This window comes from Labrus bergylta, chromosome 21 (assembly GCF_963930695.1).
Source record: "Labrus bergylta chromosome 21, fLabBer1.1, whole genome shotgun sequence".
Classification (NCBI taxonomy): domain Eukaryota; kingdom Metazoa; phylum Chordata; class Actinopteri; order Labriformes; family Labridae; genus Labrus; species Labrus bergylta.
In genome coordinates, this window is record NC_089215.1 from 14,972,768 (window position 1) to 14,989,031 (window position 16,264).

Consider the following 16,264-nt stretch of genomic DNA (forward strand, 5'->3'; position numbering starts at 1 on the left):
ATAGTACTGATGGTTCATACAGATGGTTTGAATATTCTTGGTTACCTTCCTCTCCTTGCAGTTTGTACAGACTTGTGTTCAGTGTTTCCGTGGTGTGTCCCTGTTGTTCATGGCCTCGTCCTGCTGTGTGTTGTGCAGACCCGGCCTCAGACAGCTCCTCTCTGGACGATCAGATGAGGCTAAAGCGAGCGCAGCTAGCCGAGGACCTGAACGAGAAGCTGGCTCTCAGGCCGGGGCCCCTGGAGCTGGTCCAAAAGAATATCATTCCCCTAGACTCTGCTCTCACAATGACAGGTACACACAGAGGACTGTAGTATAGTGTCACTCACCTGTAACACCTGATGCATCTCTACCTGTGTGACTAAACGTGTTTGTTTGGGGAGAGCTTCAGTTCATGTTTTCCTCCTTAATGAGTGCCTGGTACAGAACCCTGTTTGGTATTAACATCTTATAGTTGTATTGAACAGGGGTGATTTTGTTTTTAATAACTCATCTGTTGAATACACTTTGCATTCTTAGGGGCGTGGCCGAGTTGACTGACAGGTGAGCACATTGTCGCTGTTTACCCGGAGCTTAAGGTCCGCCTCAGCAGCACCTCTTTATCTGTTTCTAGATTGATCAAAAGTGAGGTGGAGGTCATAACAACTCTTCAGAAACCAGTAGATAAGGGGTTACAAGTGCATCAACGTGGCAAAAAAACTGAAGCTGAAGCAAGTGGAGAAATAATAACATAATTGTCCAGCAGAGGGCATTCTGACATTCTGCATTGTTTACGATCCACTTAGCGCTGTCTGCACCAAGCAACAACCTCTGGTGTTGAAAACTGAAGCCAATGCTGAAGTGTAAAATACTGCAGTTCCTCGAGTGTCCACTAGAGGCTGGCTGCAGAAGCACAGGAAGTCACATACACACCCAGTCTAAAAAACCCTGTTTTTACAGCACAGATGAACATGTTTACAGCCTGTGTCGATCAACACACACTGTACGGGGGGGTGAATGTTTTGATGACTCATCAGTTTTGATTTGATGAAGGATAAGAGTTATTCACAATAACGTGTGTAGCTGACCTGATTGACAGGTGGCCGCGGTGTAACGGTTTGTCAGGAGGTTTAAAACCCGCCTCAGCTCCAGCTCTCAGCCTGTCGTTAGGTTCACTGAAAGTTAGGCTGAGACAGCAATTCCAGCATGGAGACCGCCATCGATGGGACTACAGCGCCCCCTGCTTTGGGTGACATCGTTAAGTCTTCGTCCATTCATAATTTATAGCCGGCCTGCACATGTAGCAGAGCATAACAGCTGAGCAGAAGTTTGTCCACTACAACTGGTTCACATTGTATATTAAAGTATTTGTTTCGAGGCGGCTCTATGAGGTCCTTTGCAGAGTTAAATTAGCACACATTGAGTGGAAAAATTTTAATTTTTATTCTAGGTGAAAGTGTCACTTTATCTGCTGCTTTATCGTGTCTGCCTCAACAATCCTGTAACATTTGGACTCTATAAAACGTGACTTATTAGAGAGTGGTAAAAAAGATTCAGCTGCACACGCTCAGTACCTGTTTCCTGTTTTTGCTCCTTAATGTGATCCTCATTTCAAAGCAGGAAAAAGTATTTGTTTGTGTCTTTTGCTCGGGGAATGTTATTTACATTTTTAGAACATCGTGCTTCTTTCAGAAATCCTTCTTCAGCTCGGTGCGGACCTCCAGAAATGTTGTTATTGTGGCTATTTTTCTTCAAGAGGAGGTGCTTTGACATCTAAAGTGTATGTAGAGACCTCCGCCGCCTCCAGTGTTTGATTTAAGAAAATGCACAACATGCATGCTTACACACAGCGGTGATTTAACGCCGTGCATCGCTCTGACCTCGCTGTGTTTGTCTTCAGATGCTCAACATGTTACTCACTCTCTCTATATCACTCGGGGATGTGCAGAAAGTGCTTTTTGGATTCTGGAGCTTCAGCGGTTTTATGTTTGCCTGCTTCATCTTACTGTAAACATGTTGCGTAAAGGAGCCGGCGGGCCGCGCTCGGCTGGTTTACCTCTGCAGGGCTAGGGAGCACCGTTTATTGAGATGAGCAGCAGCTGTATTTGGATCCACCCTTTTCTTTAGAAGTGTTTCACTTTGAGAGCGTCCTTGTGTGTATGTGTGGGCGTACCTGTGTGTATATTTGTGTCCCCCTCCTCCTCCCTCTTTGTCTCTGGCCTGCCGTCCTGCAGAGCTCTGTGACAGGAGCAGGCTGCTGCATTAACCCCTCACATTAAAGCTCCACATCCCCTCTCACACACACACACACACACACACACACACACACTCCCAAAGATGATTTCAGCCTCGTTTACAAACTATGTGACCCCATGTCACCTCTAAAACAGACACTTAACAAGAGGAAGAGCACCCTGCTCACAGATTTCCTGCAATGCGGACATTTCAATCACCCGGTGAAATCAAACTGACAGACAGACTCCTGCTGACAGAGTGAACAACATGTCCTGGTTACAAAGTGAACACATAGCAGCATGTTCAGCAGCTCTACACTTCAAAATATGACGTCTAGTTCAAGTCCTGCAGGGCGCTGATGTCCAGTTAGTAATGATTGATATGCAACATAAGCAAAAACAAAAAATGTGGCTGGACTTTTGAATGAATCATTAAGGGTCGGCCAATGTGTGCTTAAACTATTTTGTTAACGCTAGCAATTCAATTCAATTCAAAAAACTTTATTTGTCCCCGGGGGTTAATTCAAAGCACGCTAGCTACCTTAACCTCAGAGCTCGTCTCACTGGCGCTCACTGTTGCTTGGTTACCAATGACCGCTCAGTGCACTTCCACTTCCCTCGGAAACAAGAATCAGAAAAGTTCCTCTTCTGCCCTCCTTGATTTTGATTGGTGGGTGAGGGAGAAGTGACCGTACTTCTTGAAAGATGTACTTTAGATCAAGAACGCACTCCCGCTCCACACTTAGAGATTTGCACGCAGCTTAATGTGGCCTCCATGAACCTCCATGCAAACGCACAAGCACAGTGGAAGTGATCAGGGAGGAGAGGCTGTAGAGTTGGTTCATGAAAGGCCCTCTGACTGAAGCAGACGGCTGTAAACGTTCAAACCTTCTCCGTGAGAGCGCTCAGAGCCTGAAGCAGAAAGCCTGAGTTAATAGAGATAGTTGATAAGCAGCTTTATCATACCTGTTATCTCTAACTGCATCTTCAGGGTTGGTCGAGCCAGCTTATTGAAAAAAAATAACCAGTGTGTGTGGAACTGTCTTTGTAGTACAGACCTATGATTGGTCGATGTGAAGAGAGAACATACTCAAAGCTGGACAAGAGTAAAGAGTTCATCGTGAACAGGTGTGAGGAAGTGGCATTGAGGAGTGTGTGTGTGTGTGTGTGTGTGTGTGTGTGTGTGTGTGTGTGTGTGTGTGGAGGTCATTGAGTTGCACAGAACGTGTCTGGTGCTGTGATTGAAACCAGGGTCTGTTCCTGCCCGTCACATGTTTGGATACAAAGAGAAAATCTTACACACACACACACACACATTGGCTTCTGTGTGATAGCCATTCTCAGATCAACCAATTAAAACTGCGCTCACTATCAGCCCGGCCAATCAGAGGCGAGCTGAATGTAAAGTGTCTCACACACGCAGCGTGACACCTCCCTGGTACAAGGTGTGAGTGACACACAGGAAATGTGTGAATACCAGCGCTCAGCGAGAGGACACTTAGTGTGAACAACGTGCTGCCGTTCCTGAGTGTCTCCAGTAGCCTGCAGCAGTGAAACAGGCTGCAACGGCTGCAATGTAATCCTCAAACAAATCAGAGAGCGTCCTCTAAAAGTTGTTGTTTTTGTTTGTTGCAAATGTTTAGTAGTTCCTGGGCCTAACATGATGCGTTCAGGGCTTAGTACAAGTTATATAAGAGAGTCTAAAAGAGAGCACCTCAGTTTCCTGATTTTATAATTTGAGATAAATAAACGTACTCATGTACTAAATATGCATAAACACAAACACTTGATTTGTCGATATGTTTGACAAAAGGGCTTCTGATGTTGTCAAACTGTAGACGTATCGTCTGGTAGTTTTGTCTTCATGCAGCAGTACAGCAGACAAATTCACATCTCACCGAGTAAGAAACATAAGCAGGCCTTTACTTTTTAAACAAGCAGGACAAACTTCTTAGAAAACAAAAGGCAGGAGGTGAAATCATCCAAACGGAGGGTAGAAAACAGACATCAGACTCTCTGGATCAATCTGGACCTTCTGTACTTGTGAGGGATTATCGGTGACATTTTGGACGGGCATGTTTCAGTTTTACCTCCTAATAAAGAGGTTCAGATCAGCCGGATTAGGTCTCGGCTCCATCGGACTTACTTTTCACGACCCCCTCGTGTTCCCCGGATCTCTGCAGCAAGAAATAAAAAGGTCTGAAATCTCCACTCTGTTAACCCTCCTCCTGTCTCTGTGCTCCTCTCTCACAGTGAACCACGGAAAGTTCCCCAAGCAGGAGGACTCGTACGCGTTCGAGGAGGACAGCAGCAGTGAGAGTCTGTCTCCGGAGCAGCACCACAGCGATGAGTCTCCGGGCTCGGCGTGTCCGTCGTCTGAGGCTGTGGGCAGCACGGCCTCCTCGTCCTCCTCGCCCGCCCTCACCAGCCCCCCACAGGTAAGAACTCACCTCTATCGTCCCCTCAAGTCCTTCCGCATGTGCTCTTTTTCTCCGGTTGCACCCTCCTCCATTTATTTGCCTCTGGTGTCCTCTTGTGGCGACAGAGTGAACTGCACCTCCTCAGACCGTTGGACTCAGTTGAACCGCTCAGGTGTCACATTCCTGCCTCCACAGCTGCCGTTCACTTCCTCTCCACTCACCCTTTCAAACACGATGACCTCACCCTAACGGACGCCATCATTAACAGTAAACAGATTTAAACGTGATACCAGAGCAGGATTATTTACATGTCAGACGTCTGTCTCTGAAATGTTCCAGCAGATTCATCGAGCGTAATTCCACGAGTCAGATGAAGAAATCTTGTTTATGAATACTTCTGCAAACGAAACGTGCATGTTTTTTTTTTTAACGGTTGGATTGCAAACTTACTGTCATGCTGAAAGATCCTCAGCTCAACTTGAAAATCCTGCAGAGGAATAAAAAGAAAAACAAAAATTCAGAGCAAAACCATAAAATCTGAGGCAGCATTTCGAAAACAACTCGAGCAGTCTGAACACCAAACATGTGAAATGATGAAGATGTTCTCTGCTGCAGTTTTGACAGAACTGATTCTGACCTTTTATTAAACAGGTTATGTGATATTTCTAAATACAAGTTGGTTTTCATTATGTCGATAAATGTCGTTCTGATTTCAACCACGATCCATTCTTTAAAGACTAATTTAAAAGTGAGATTATGATGATTCTGTTTAAAGCATTGAGGACGACAGGTCCATTAAAAAACAGATCCAGTTTCTCGGCTCAGTATAGTCAGACTGGTTTTAAGATTTCTCTCCCCAACATGTAGATCTTTTTTAAAGGTCATATATCTTCCTCCTCCTCTTCAACCAGTGTAAATAAGTCTCAGAGCTCCTCAAAACATGTCTGTGAAGTTTCTTGTTCTAAATCCACTCTGATCCTGTATTTGATCATGCCTATAAAACCCTCTATTTCAGCCCTGTTCAGAACAGGCTGTTTCTGTGTCTGTACCTTTAAATGTAAATGAGCTGTGTGAACTGATCTCATGTCTGAGGGGGGCATCCAAAACAGACGTGTAGTGGTAAGTGCATGCGCCATGTACAGCGGTTATAGTCCTCCAAGAGTGTGGCCCTGGGTCTCGTCAGACCTGTGGCTTCTTTCCTGCATGTCAATTCCCACTCTATCCATTGTACCATTTCTATAATAAAGGCATAAAAAGCCTACCTTCTCTGGTCCAAACAAATCCAGATCATTCAGGAGCAGAATCTAAAGTCAGAAGGAGGACATACTGGCTGCTGCATTGTTGTCAGAGAAGCCAGCACTTCAACATAGCATGTTTCCTTAATGTCTGATCACATAGTAAGGTCACTTTATCATTTCACTCACTACACATCTCACTGATTGGACCTTTAAAGATATTCAGGATACAGACATTGTCTTAAGGAGCTACTTTTATTGGAGCAGCTCTTCACAGATACACAAAATACTTTTCTCAGCATGTTGTTTTTGTGTTGTGCACAGGGAGGTACGGGCCAAGACCCTCCTGATCACAGCCACGATGAAGGTCAGACTGCTGCCAACAACAACCAGGCCACTCCCCCAATACCTGTTCCTGCTATCGTCAAGGTCGGCATCGTCTAATGGACTTACCTCCACCTTTTTCTTTTCTTCTTTTTAAGCTTCAGTATGCATGTTCTCACTTTCTCTCTCTCCCCACCCTGAACAGTCAAAGACGTCTGACAAGAACCGGCACAAGAAGCCCAAAGATGTGAAGCCGAAGGTGAAGAAGCTCAAGTACCATCAGTACATTCCTCCGGACCAGAAGGCGGAGAAGTCCCCTCCGCCGATGGACTCGGCCTACGCCCGCCTGCTCCAGCAGCAGCAGCTCTTCCTGCAGCTGCAGATCCTCAGCCAGCAGAAACACGCTCACACACAGTCCCAGCAGCAGCAGCAGCAGCACACACACACTCCACGCACACAAGCCCATCAGAGACAGCCGGCGTTCAGCTACCAGCCCCACCCACAGAGCCAAACACACAAGTGAGTCTCAATCGAAGTCAAAAACTAAGAAAGAATTTGTGTTATTGTTTGAACATCAATGAAGCATTGGTGGAGGATTAATCCACTGTGATTCTCCCACTGTAGAGGCGTCAGTGAGCAGCTCTCAGTCTGCACCTCCAACGGTCCATCGAGCCAAACAAACTGTAGCTCCTCCTCCCCGGTGAAGAACTCCTATCCAAACCAGAGCACCATCTCTCCGGTCAAACCTGGGCCCCTGCCGGCGAATCTGGACGACCTAAAGGTAGGTGTTACGTAGTAAAATGACGGTTGATGTTCTGCTTTCATTACATACAGTCTAACATCTGTTTGTTTCTGTGTCAGGTGTCAGAGCTCAGGCAGCACCTGCGTATTCGGGGCATGCCCGTCTCCGGCACAAAGACCGCCCTCATCGAGAGGCTCCGACCCTTCAAAGACTCCAACGCCGGCTCCTCCCCGTCCGGCTCCTCTGACATCACCACAGTCACCTTCCCCGTCACACCCACAGGCTCCCTATCCTCCTACCAGTCTCCTTCCTCCTCCAGCGCTCTCTCCCATGGAGGCTACTACCCTTACCCCAGCACCTCCTCCACCCCTCCCATCTCCCCCGCCTCCTCCGAGCTCTCCCTCAGCGGCTCGCTCCCCGACAGCTTCAGCGACGTACCCATGTCCTCGCCGACCCAGTTCAACCTGCAGCCGTCACCCGCCCATCTCAGCATGGAGGACGGCCTTGGGGGATCGCAGAGGGTGGGGGAGGGCGGCGGTATGGAGGGCATGGAAGCAGAGAAAGATAAAATGCTGGTGGAGAAGCAGAAGGTGATCGAGGAGCTGACGTGGAAGCTGCACCAAGAGCAGAGACAGGTGAGGAAATCAGGAACTGATTTACTAAAGGGCCGGCTGTCTACAGGAAAGTTGGGGGGTTCGATCCCCAGATCCTTCAGCAACATGACCTATGTTTATAAATAAATAAATAAATGTGTCCTTGGGCAAGACACTTAACCCCCAATTGCTCCCGCTGCTTCGGCGACTTGTGAATGTGTATGATTGGGATTAGTTACTTCTCATGGACTCTTTACCCAGCAGCCTCTACCATCAGTGTGTGAATGTGTAGGTGTGACCTGCGGTGTGAAAGCACTTTGAGTAGTCATACATTTACAAGCTCAAGTCCATTTACTATTGTGAGGATTTTTGTGCCTGCTAAACGGCAAGTGAGTCAAAAAGACACAGTCTTAATTCACTAAACCCACCCAAAGTGTTAAAAGCTCCCCTCACTGCGCTGCAGAGTAAACGGCGTCTGTGCTGTTTGTGTGTGATGAAATGAAACATGATGAAGTCATTCGGGAAAACTGTTCCCTTTCTATTCAAATTAGCCTCAAAGCATGAAATGAGCTACAGAGACCCAAACTGTTCTTGTACCAGGCTGTAAACATGTTTATTTCTGCTGTAAAGTTGGACATTTTAACATGGGGCTCTATGGTGACTGACTCACTGCATGAGACAGACTCTAGTGGACATTCAAGGAACTGCAGCTTTTGTTGCTTCAACAGTGGCCTCATTTAAAAGCACTGGAGGTTAATGCAGATCTAACCTAAAAGTGTTGCAGTGCCAATATTTGGTATGAAATTACACGGACATTTAACTAATTATTTTCACGACTGACAGAATATCTGTATGGTTCTACTGTTTTTAGGTTGAGGAATTAAAGATGCAGCTCCACAAGAGGAAACGCTGCTACGGAGCAACACAAGACACCGTCCCTCCTCCACCTCACCCTCCCCTGCACCACCAGCAGACTCCCCCCATGATGGGACAGCACTTCTTCGGGGTGACGATCAAGCAGGAGCCCATGTCTTTGTCCTCCAGCTGTCCTCTGTCCTCTCCAAAGCAGCTGAAGAGCTCACCTGGCAGCTGCATGGAGGAGATGGGACACTGCAGCGCCCCCCTCTCTGGTATGGGGGGCCCCAGTGGACCACAGTGTATGGACACCACCCCGTCCACAGGCAGCCCCTCCACAATGTCCGCTTTCCTGAGTCCACAGTGCTCTCCGCAGGACTCCCCCATTGGAAAGCCTTCGGGAAGCCCCCAGCCGTCGTCTCCAAATAACCCCTACATGCTAACACCTTCGCTGGGGAGGGACGGCTGCCGTCACCCCCACCCGCAGGGCAACAACAGAGTACGCAACATGCAGGTAACGTGCGTTTTACTTTTTAATTCCAGATCTACAATAAATAGCTGCTTTATCAAATTTACCAACTGAGCTCTTTATTGTTAAGTCAGAAGTTATTAACTGTGGGTCTTTATAATCTCAAGGTTGTGTCTGGATATTAACCCTTTAGATTCCAAACTCCTGCACATGCCCAGTTACTCTTTCCCCTTCACCATCAATAATTTTATCTTAAAGAGGACATATTATCCCCCTTCTCCACCTTTTCAAACAGTCCCCTGTGGTCTAAATGAAACATCTGTGCTGTGCTTGGGTCAAAATATAACATGAATCAAGCACCAGAGGAGGTTTGTGACCCTGTATAAACCAGCTCTCTCAGAACGCTCCGTTTTGGTGTGTGTGTCTCTTTAAATGCAATGAGCCCCCCCCTGAGTTTTCCTCGTAGACATCATTCCTCTATAGCGAGAATAAAAATGGTGGACCTGTGCAAAAGATTTGTTCTAGGCTGGGGGTGGAGTCCATTAAGTGGAGATACCAGGGGAGGGGTGGGGATTTTTTCTACCAGATTCCCACTGTGACATCACAAGGAGAGCACATTTGAAACTTTGCATTTTTCTCTGTGTTGTAAGACTTATGCAGACCACAAACAAAGGACTGCATGGGTTTATTTCACATTTTGTGGGTCAGTAGACATAAGCAGCCATAAATTGTCTAGTGTGTAGCTAGCTTTAGCTAAGGGACTCTGGTACATCGTCTTAACCCTTTCCTTACTGCCAGCTGTGTTCTGGTGCTTTAACACTGCAGGTTTACATAAAACTGACAGAACTGTTTGGTTGGATTAGGTTTGAGTTTCCCTTCGTCCCTACGTCCTCTCTAAACCGCTGTAAATATATGATCTCTATATCTCCTGTAACGTCCCTTTCAGATATATACTTTTGTCTTGATAACCACAGATGCAGCAGAAAAACGGCGTTCTGCCGGTTAACTGCTCTTATCCTTCCGACCAAAGAGGCCTTCAGGGAGTCTTTCCAAACTCTGCAGAGTGTGGTCACACTGGCTCAGTCAAGACCGAGAACCACAGCATGCACCCAAAGGTGAGCATGTTGATCATTCACAGCATCTGCAGCGTGCCGTCAGTGTCACTTAGTCATCACCTCACATCCACATACCCGTTTGTCTCTTCTCTATCCATGTGTGTGTTCATCTGTTTTCATCACACAACAACGCCAACCTTTCTTTTGATCCCATCACAAGGGCCGGATTCTTTATCTCTAATGTGCAGTACTTTCACATTTGAAACCCCCTCTTACTGTAACTGGTGGGCTAACGTCACTTTTCACCTGTCTCATGTAGATGTCAGTAGTGCCCTCTCCTCGGCATGTTGGCCTAAAGAGCCAGGCCCCCCCCCCAGCCGTCAGTAGCTCAAATTCAGATGACTTAAGACAGCCCCCATGCTATGAGGATGCAGTCAAGCAGGTAAACTCTAAATTTACGCAAAATTTAGCAGACGAATGGCTGGTCAAAAGATTTTATTTGACTCTTGGCGTTGCTCTGATTCCACTCTTCCTCCTCCTGTCTCCTGTTTTTTTTGTCTCATCAACTGTGTCACGCTTCTTAAACTCATCCATTCGCTTTGTTCCCCACACTAACTTTACACCCTCCTTATAAAAAGCCTGACGCAGATGGATGTTAAAGTGGTACAGATGTAGCTTTCAGTGGTTGAGGGAAAGAGAGGTGGGGCTAAACGTACATCTTGACAGAATACGGCAGGCACAGCAAGCTGGCAAATATCGCATGCCGTCCATATTTCCCTCATTATTGCGCTCAAATTGGGGAGGTGAAGATGGGAAGCTCAAACGCTGTTTTAGAGTCGTTAACGCTGCTGTTCTCGCGGTAACTTCAAATCACACAAACTTTCTAATTTACAATTTTCACAAATACAGCCGTATTTCAATCTTAAATGTCACAAACTCTCAGACAGCTCAGCTGACGAGTCCAAAGTAATAGCCACCTGATGACATCACACATTGACCTTTGTTACCGTTCCGTTGAGCTGTTCGATGTCAGTTTGGGATCCCTAACCACTTCCTGTTTCTGTGCTTAACTTCATGTCCTAACCACCAATCTACAGGAAGGGCCTTACTTTATTTCAAAATAAAAGCAGGGTTGAATTCAAACAGGAGAATAAGTACCATCAGCGTGGACCAAACAAAAATTCAAAATAAAAGCCTAAATAAGGTGCAAACAGTGATATCATCTGAATAAATCCTCGGTAACACTCGATTCATCTCGACTATTTAAACTGAACTTTTACATCTCTAACTTTTGCATCTCTTTGTAGACGGCTTGAAAGCTTATTTATTTTTTAATGACTGTTTGATTGAATTGAACTTCGTGTTAAAGTAGCATTCGGTTAACAGTTACTGTCTTGATTCTGTTACAGCAGCTGACCAGAAGTCAGCAGATGGACGAGCTGCTGGACGTGCTCATAGAGAGCGGAGGTAAGGACACATTATGCTCCGACCGTTAGCATAGCTAGCACTGCACACGCTAAGAGGTTTAAAATCTACATATTAAGTGAGCTGGTCTGAGGTCAGAGTTTTACCCCACATTGGGGTTTGATCAGAACGTGCAGTGACCCTCCCTCCTCTCCTCTTTCTCTTCAAGAGATGCCCGCTAACGCCCGAGAAGAGAGGGAGCGGTCCTCTGTAACCAAAGTTGTGCCTCACATTAATGTGTCCCCAGGGTGCCCCGGCCTCCTCATCCCGAGGTTCCACCGACACTACGAGCACCTGAGCCCCTCCCAGCTGCCATACGACCATGCAGCCAATCACATCGCAGAGAGCCACCTGGAGACTCTGCTGGGGAGTCCGATCGCTCGGGGAGCGGAGGGTGCTCTCCTTAAAATGGCTGCTGAGGATGGAGGGCAGGAGGACGAAGGGAACAGAGACAGCGAGGGTTACGGCAGCCCCCACAACCATCACCGCCACCCGCACCACCCCCAACAGGACAAACTGATGACCAACAGAGAGCTGATGGACACGCCTCTGTCCCCAATTAGCATTAACACCAAGGTGTCCTGCGTCCCCGAGGTGCAGGGCATGGTGAGCATGACGTTCAACGAGACGCCGTGGGAAACGATGGAGTGGTTGGACCTGACCCCGCCCAGCTCGGCTACGGCCTTCAGCGTGGCTCCACCCACCGGGCCAAGCATCTTCAACACAGAGTTCCTGGATGTGACAGACATTAACCTGAACTCTGCCATGGACCTCCACCTGGAGCACTGGTGAACGCAACACCCGCCAAGTACTAGCTAGCATCATGCTAACACCAGCCTGCGAGGAACAGTGCAGACTGCTCACTTCAGCTCCAACCAAACCAAAGAACTTCTGCCTTAACCGCTTCAGTCCAAATGCCAGAGTTTGCCTTTTGTATGAAACAGTGGGACGTAAATGAAGCAGACTGTCAGCCGACATTAAGAGATTGTGTGTGATGTAAGAAATGTAACTACAGAGAAATAGACAGAATCCAAAGAAAAGATTAAAACAACCTCTGTCCATTTCTTTGTGACATTTATGCACAAAAACTGCCGACAAGTATCTCAAAGCGAACACAGGAAGGGTTCATGATCGGGATGTGACGATACACGCAACGTACGATCTCAGACAATATAAACACAAAACATCCCTTTTCCTTATTTTCTTTATAAACATAGATCTGATACAGCGTCAGAGCATTAATCGCGATGCGGTTAAGTTCCAAAGTTAATGCCCTAGTTTTTTTAATTCACATGCGCGTGTCATTTTGTTCCTTTCTGTACGTCTTTCTGCTCTCGCAGTGATAAAGAAACGACTCCTCTGTGCCTTTGAATCTCTCATTTCCCTAAAAAGAAAAACCTCGACCCGATCAGTTGACGAGTTCAAAGTTAAATCCAGCTAGTGTCCTCAAACGTTTCACTTTTACTGATCCTTATGGACTTTCAAAATAAAAGCACTACAAAAAAATCTAAACAGGAAGTATTAAGATAATACAAAATACAAAAAGCATACTTTTTTTTATTTATTTTTTTAAATAAAATAATTATGGATTTTAAACATGGGATTAAAAACAGACTTAGCTAAATGTGCATAGGGCCCCAGACCAGTAGGGGGCCCCCTGAGGGCTCACAAACTTTAAACCACATCAGCCGCCCAAAATGTCAGTAGGAAACCTCCATAAAGGGGCCCCATCTGACAGAACTCACTCTCGTTGCCCTGCTAAATGTTGCATGCATTATTTCTGTGAAAACCAATGTTTTTCTAAAAAGTGAACAAAAGAAAATAAAGATGAGTTATCCGTCTATAGGTGAGAAAACTGAAACAAGAAGCAGAGGGACGCTGGCATAACATCACAGAGATAAATGCGGGTTGTAGGGCCCCCTAATTATTTCTTACTCTTTTCCCAACAGCTTCCTCTGCTGGTTAAAACATTGTATTGAGATATATATTTTTGTCAAACAGATTAAAATTGTCCATATTTGTATCGATGTATTGATTGTCTTGCGTGGTATCGTTACATCCCTGATTAACAAGTTTATGAAAGTATGATTACGTGCTTTATTCCAACACTTTATGCAATATCAGTGTTACACCACCTGGACTCGTGACAATCATTGTATATCCTCTGAGTTTGTATTACTGGAAAAAACTAAAACAAAAGGAAATACAAGGTGAATTGGATGCTTTGGCGGCCATTTTGTAAATATCTGAACTCTTTGTACCGACAGAGACATGATGACGTCTGCATATTTTGTCAGCGGCGTGGGAGACGAAATGAACCACAAATCAAAGTGTAATATGTAATGGGATTATTATCGATGTAAATATGACACACTGTGCACCTCTACATAAAAAACACTTTTGTCACAGTTTGCTTGAGAGTAGAATTATGTGTGTAGAAATGTTTGTCTTTGCCTTTTTTCATCTGTTCACTATTTGGTGTTTTTTTAATCCACAGAATGACGTAATGGAGAGAACTCAACTTTTATTTTGAAAATCTTTGGTCTTATTGGTTATAATTACCAGGCAAATATCTGCAACATATTTTTATGACATGTTTATGCTTCTTTCCCCTTTTACAATTAGTTTACTAATCCAAGACGCTGCGGCATCAACTGGTTTTATTTTATTTGACCAATTATGAAAAATACTCTTTTTTTTGTACCCAGGCCAATTAACTATTTATTTTGTGTTTTTAATGTATGCTTTATCGTGTATTTATACTGACATTCCTTTCTTATAGATTGGGGCTCTTTGATTTACTGGAAACTTCCTGTGCAGCCGATCTGACCGCAGATATTTCCCAGTAAATTAAGTCTCTTAAAAATGTGATGAAACATGAAGGAACCACTTTGAAAAGCCATGTTTTCTTATGTCAGTTCACCATATGAAGTGGAAATGACCATTATGAGCACTTGTGAATAGGAAATGTAATATATTCAGACCTCTACTGTGAATACCGCGTATGAGCACAGCCTAAACTTAGCGTACCAGAGCCAGCCTTTTTCACACAGAAGCTACATGAAAAAAAAAAAAAAGTCAGACTCTAAAAACCTTTAAAGTTTTAGTTTTAGTTTAGTTTTTGTTTTTCAAACTTTCTCAGGAGTCTGAGGAGAATGACGCTGTCATATCTTTATGCTAAACATGTGGCTAAAGGTAGTAGTTAGCAGGGAGACAGCTAACTTCTAAATCTGCGAGCTAACATAAGATTACCCCTTTACCATCACGCCAGTTCCAGGGCTGGTTCAGAGTCTAATATAGCATCAGTTATTTGTGTTTCAACATCTCTGGGCCAGAAATAAAAACAGTCCCAGAGTAGCACCAACTCTTTGCTGGTCTACAAGAAAGAGCGGCATACATCAGGGGTTGGGGGCGGGGTTATCATGACCTAAATAGAAGTACGTAAAACTTGACTATGACCATCTCTGACCCCAGAAATAAGAGTTATCCCGTTTTAAAACACTTCTGCGAGTTGAATACATCAGTGGCAGGGATGCATCTCTCAGAGTAACACCGGTATGCCAGCCGACCGGGGCGCCTGAACTCTGCAACGGCGACGCACTTGTTGGAAGTGATGGAGGATGAGAACGCCACTCCACCAGCAATACGTCTAACATTAACAATTTAACTCGTATCGTATGCCACGGTCAGACTTCACGTAATCAGCACGATTTGAGCCCGATCTGGCAGGTCACAAACATAGACAAGCAAAGGACTAATGATGAAGTTATTACTGGGATATGGAACTATGAGACAGAGGAAACATTTGTTGAGCTTTGGCACCAGCAGATTTTGGGGGGTTTGCAGTCTTCCTTCCAACGCCATCATGTCGGTCAAGATGATTGGTCAGGTGCGACCGAGTAGTCTGTCATGTGTGTCAGTCAAGTCACAGTACAAATGTATGGCAGTGACCATCATAACAGACAAAAGGATGGTGTAATCTGCCCTCAGCGTTATACTTACGTTCATGTTGGAAACAGGGAGATAGCTAAACGACTAAAGCTAGCAGTTAGCTCATCATAAATTCTTATTGGAAACAGGGGGACGGCTAGCTTCTCAACCGGTAAGCTAACGTAAAACCAAAATGAGCCTGTTCAAGGTTTTCTAGTTGGCATCTTGTTAAGCCCTCACCATAGCAACCTTAACGCGGCAAACGTTAGCTCATCGGTTACCAGCACAAATCAAAACACATTTGACCTGCTTAAATCCGGCATCGCAGAATTCGTTAAATAAAAACTGTTCAAACAGTTTCGTTCAAATCATTTGTAAGACTTATTTTGGTGGTGATTTGTATTATCCTTGGAGACAGACTCGTCGTTTTCAGAGAACATCTTTAAGCTAAATTTTTTGGCTTCTATGCAAACAGTGGCGTCACCCCCTGCTGGCCATGAGCCAGAATACAGGCTTAAGAAGCTATGTCCACCTCATGTGTAGCCTATTCCCTGGCCTTATTCTTATCAGACAGATTTGAGACATATTCTTTTAAAATGTCAAACTATTTTTTAATCGCGTTGACGATTCTGTGTTTTGTTGATGATCGCCCACCTTGTGTTGTTTTGACCAAATATTGTTTTGTATCCCGCTTCTTAGGAAGAGTGCCACTTCTTTAATGGGTTCAATGGTTTCATTCAGGAGATTAAAACCAATGTTAAGTATATGACAAAGCTGATATTCTCTATTAGCCGTCTTCTGTTAAACAGATTTGCCTTATTTCTCCGGTTGGGTTCTTCCTGATCTGACAGAAGCCTCCATGTTGCTTGACCACTGACTTGCTTTACTTTTGTAAAAACATATCTGCCTGCCTCCTTGTATACTACAGAAAGACGAGCAATAAACGTATCACAGCAAAGATCAC

The 16,264-nt window shown here is 45.1% G+C and overlaps 1 protein-coding gene across 8 annotated transcripts in view; it reads left to right on the forward strand.

Moving 5' to 3' along the window:
• The window catches only part of myocd (myocardin), a 29,673-nt gene extending 13,413 nt beyond the window's left edge, over positions 1 to 16,260 (forward strand). For 2 of the 8 annotated variants that reach the window (XM_065949216.1, XM_065949219.1), the window contains 10 exons: positions 4,467 to 4,651; positions 6,193 to 6,297; positions 6,398 to 6,711; positions 6,817 to 6,973; positions 7,054 to 7,569; positions 8,399 to 8,896; positions 9,826 to 9,966; positions 10,226 to 10,348; positions 11,316 to 11,373; positions 11,540 to 16,260. In XM_065949216.1, the coding sequence (XP_065805288.1) occupies positions 4,467 to 4,651; positions 6,193 to 6,297; positions 6,398 to 6,711; positions 6,817 to 6,973; positions 7,054 to 7,569; positions 8,399 to 8,896; positions 9,826 to 9,966; positions 10,226 to 10,348; positions 11,316 to 11,373; positions 11,540 to 12,162 (2,720 nt within the window). In that variant the 3' untranslated portion in view covers positions 12,163 to 16,260. Of the gene's footprint in view, positions 1 to 138; positions 295 to 4,466; positions 4,652 to 6,192; positions 6,298 to 6,397; positions 6,712 to 6,816; positions 6,974 to 7,053; positions 7,570 to 8,398; positions 8,897 to 9,825; positions 9,967 to 10,225; positions 10,349 to 11,315; positions 11,374 to 11,539 lie in introns of all 8 variants that reach the window. The other 6 variants (XM_020638322.3, XM_065949213.1, XM_065949215.1 and 3 more) reach the window with 6 other exon arrangements.
• The last annotated feature ends 4 nt before the right edge of the window (positions 16,261 to 16,264 follow it).